A 3,058-nucleotide genomic window follows, 5' to 3' on the forward strand; every position below is an offset into this window, starting at 1 on the left:
TTTCTCCCAATTTTTTCCCCCTTTATATATTACATATGGTAATGAATTGAATCACTTCCTGTAAGAGTTGGGATATACACCTGTTTGTCCACCAATATTCTTTGTCACCCAGATGAAGGCTGTTGTAGCAGCAACGCGTCAGTGGTTTTTTATTCTTGCCATGTATAAGCCTTAAAACAATAAAGGCTTTTTAATTTTTACACTAATTGAGAGTGCCTTGATTACTTCTTGAAGTTTGTTTTCCCAAAGGCTTTTCCGGCATTGTTTACTATCCAGCATCAACTTCTTTTTTTTCTATAGTATTTCATCCCTTGATCAAAGAGCACCTCATGGATTAACTATAAACCAAAGAAGAGCTACTCTCCTGTGTCTCTACTTTTAAAATAGTTTAGTATGGGCTAAAAAGTGTAATCATTTTCAGAGATTCCAAAATAATGCCAAGTCACTACTTCCAATGATTGATTGTTTTCGGAAGGCAGAACAGCTAAAAGTTTAATGCTCTTAGAAACTAAACCAAACAACATTATTGTTTACCATTTGGTTCATGATGTACATTGCACAACTGTATACATTTGATTTCATAGTTTATTGATAAGGAACACAAAAATAATAACAATAGTTGCAATTTGCATTGTACAAACTACCAGATACAGTACTATATGTTGTGTAATTATACTTTAATTAATCCCAAAGAAACAAAAGAGGAATTGTTAGGTGATTATTGTGTACTTACAATCTGACAATGTTCTTTCTAAATATCAGGGAAATAGCAGACTATAAAATAAAGTATCCACACATTTCGTTTTTGTGCCTCTGCCTTTTCTGTAAGCATCACAAATTAAAATAAAACGTTCAATTATTCCATCAAGAGGTCTTTTTTATTGTGCAAAGTAATACTCTTGTATGATGGTTTGCATGTGGAAATGTAATCTATAAATGATTCATGGAACACTCCCCAAAAACCTTGCACCAGCTAAAAATAAATATAAATTTGAAAACCACATAGAGCTCTTCCTAGTTCTCTTTTAGATTTGCTTTAAGACAGGAATGAAGAATTTGTTTCAGTAGTACTAACACATACCAGGGTGGCTGTATGTTATAAATGTTAAAACATGTTTTTAATGTGGAATATCATCAAATAAATCTTGATTTTCAAATAATTTTAGGATCCAATTCAAGATAACTCTTACGTGTCCCTCAGGTGGTGGCTGAGAAGACACCCCACCCTTGTTTCATGAATGCCACACACATACAGTGTAGTTCTCATCATATGATATATCATATATTTCCCTGTCAGATTTAACACATCATGTGGCCACTTTAGCTCTGTGAAACACTCTAAATATCCTCTGTTTAATCTCTTTAGTCTGTAAACCATATATTATGGGGTTGAGACAAGTAGGGACCACACTACCCAGTACACTACTCAGTTTGCGCAGGTCTGCATAGGCTGGGAAGCGGTGGAGGGTAATAATGGTGAATCCACATCCCAGCACAATGAGGTAGACCAGTAAGTGTGTGCTGCAGGTTGTCAGGGCCTTGCTGTTTAAGGAGCTGTTTTTACTGCTCAGACACACAATGGCGATCTTGAGATAGGTGAGACTGATGCTGCCTATGGACGAGACAAACAGCACAACAGTAAAGGTTAAGCCATATATGTTATTTATAAACACGCTCTCACAGGAGAGCTTGAATAAGGAGGCGTTGTCGCAGTAAGGGTTAAATATGTTCGACCTGCAGCGTGACAGGCGGATGGTGAGGCCCAGCAGAATCCCCACTAAGACTATGGCCACCCCCCAGGCAGACACAGAAAGCCTGATCACAATTTTGTTTGTCATGATGGTAACGTACCGCAGGGGGTTGCAGATGGCTACATACCTGTCAAAGGCCATGATCATGAGAATGGTGTGTGATGTCGTGGCATAAACATGAGTATAGAAAGCCTGAATGACACACTCTATGTAAGTGATATATCGCTCAGGCGCTGCAGTCAAAATATCCCATAACAGACGAGGTATCATCGCTGTAGCCCCGATTATGTCATTAAGAGGCAGGTTGCAGAAGAGGATGTACATGGGCTGGTGCAGGCTCCTCTCCATGGAGATCAACACTATGAGTCCGATGTTGGCCACCATTGTGAAGATGTAGATACTGAGGAAGAGGATGAAGGCAGGGTACGAGGACTGTTGAGTGACCTTTAACCCCTCCAGGAGGAGAACATGGTCAGGGTATGTGTGGTTCTCCATTCGTCAGTCAGAGGGTAGCTCAGAACCTTGAGAGAAGAATTTGAAAAAGATCAGTCTTAAAACTTGGGAAATCAGTTTCAAAACACAAGCTTTAAAAGCATCTACTGATTTTTGTGGTAGCAGTAGCAGATAAACAGATTTCTTAAAGGGGCAGTCTGTGCGGCAGTTGCCTTGCCACTTCAGTTGGAAAACAACTGAGGGATGGGGCTTTTTTTTTGGTTAGCTTCTATCCAACTCCAGCTGGTAGCTGTATACCTATCATCAGTCAGATGAGATGTAGCTAGCTAGCAAAGAAAGCTATACATTGTTATGGAAGGTTTACATGACACAAGTGATCTCAGCTATTTAGCTAGCTAGCTATATTCTACAAACAGCTGACCTAAGCAAGCTAATGTCCTTACTTGATAGCCAGCTAACTAGGTAACATTACCCAAATAAGATTGTATGCATGGACATTTCGTACACCAAAACACGTTAAATTAGATATATGAATCACTCGATTCCACACTAGATAGCAAAATAATAACTGTCCTTGACATGAAGAGTTGAAGTTGAAGCACTAACATAAGCGAGTAGGTCTTCTACAGCTTTCTTCAGTGTTCCAAGTTGATTCCTATGTTCTATCCCACCCCTCCAGACTGACTACAGACACAAGATCACAGCCTTTTATTTACAGAAAAACCCACAATGTGATGACGAATGTGTCAGTCAAGATGTAAACATGCACGTCATGACTCCAGTGACACAAATTGCCAGTAGAAGCTAATGAGGAAAGTAACAAACTAGAGCATTTGGGCTTTGCAAATTTACAA

At 39.1% G+C, this 3,058-nt stretch overlaps 1 protein-coding gene across 1 annotated transcript; it reads right to left on the reverse strand.

Moving 5' to 3' along the window:
- Positions 1–1,307: 1,307 nt before the first annotated feature.
- Positions 1,308–2,246, reverse strand: LOC121574543 (olfactory receptor 146-like). Its single transcript, XM_041887144.1, has one exon. It carries the CDS (start codon positions 2,244–2,246, stop codon positions 1,308–1,310), a length of 939 nt encoding a protein of 312 aa, XP_041743078.1.
- Positions 2,247–3,058: the final 812 nt, after the last annotated feature.

This window comes from Coregonus clupeaformis, chromosome 9 (genome assembly GCF_020615455.1).
Source record: "Coregonus clupeaformis isolate EN_2021a chromosome 9, ASM2061545v1, whole genome shotgun sequence".
In the NCBI taxonomy this organism is placed as follows: domain Eukaryota; kingdom Metazoa; phylum Chordata; class Actinopteri; order Salmoniformes; family Salmonidae; genus Coregonus; species Coregonus clupeaformis.

Bases quoted from the DNA above. Each gene is read 5' to 3' on its own strand.
- LOC121574543 (XM_041887144.1), bottom strand. From the start codon at position 2,246: ATGGAGAACCACACATACCCTGACCATGTTCTCCTCCTGGAGGGGTTA.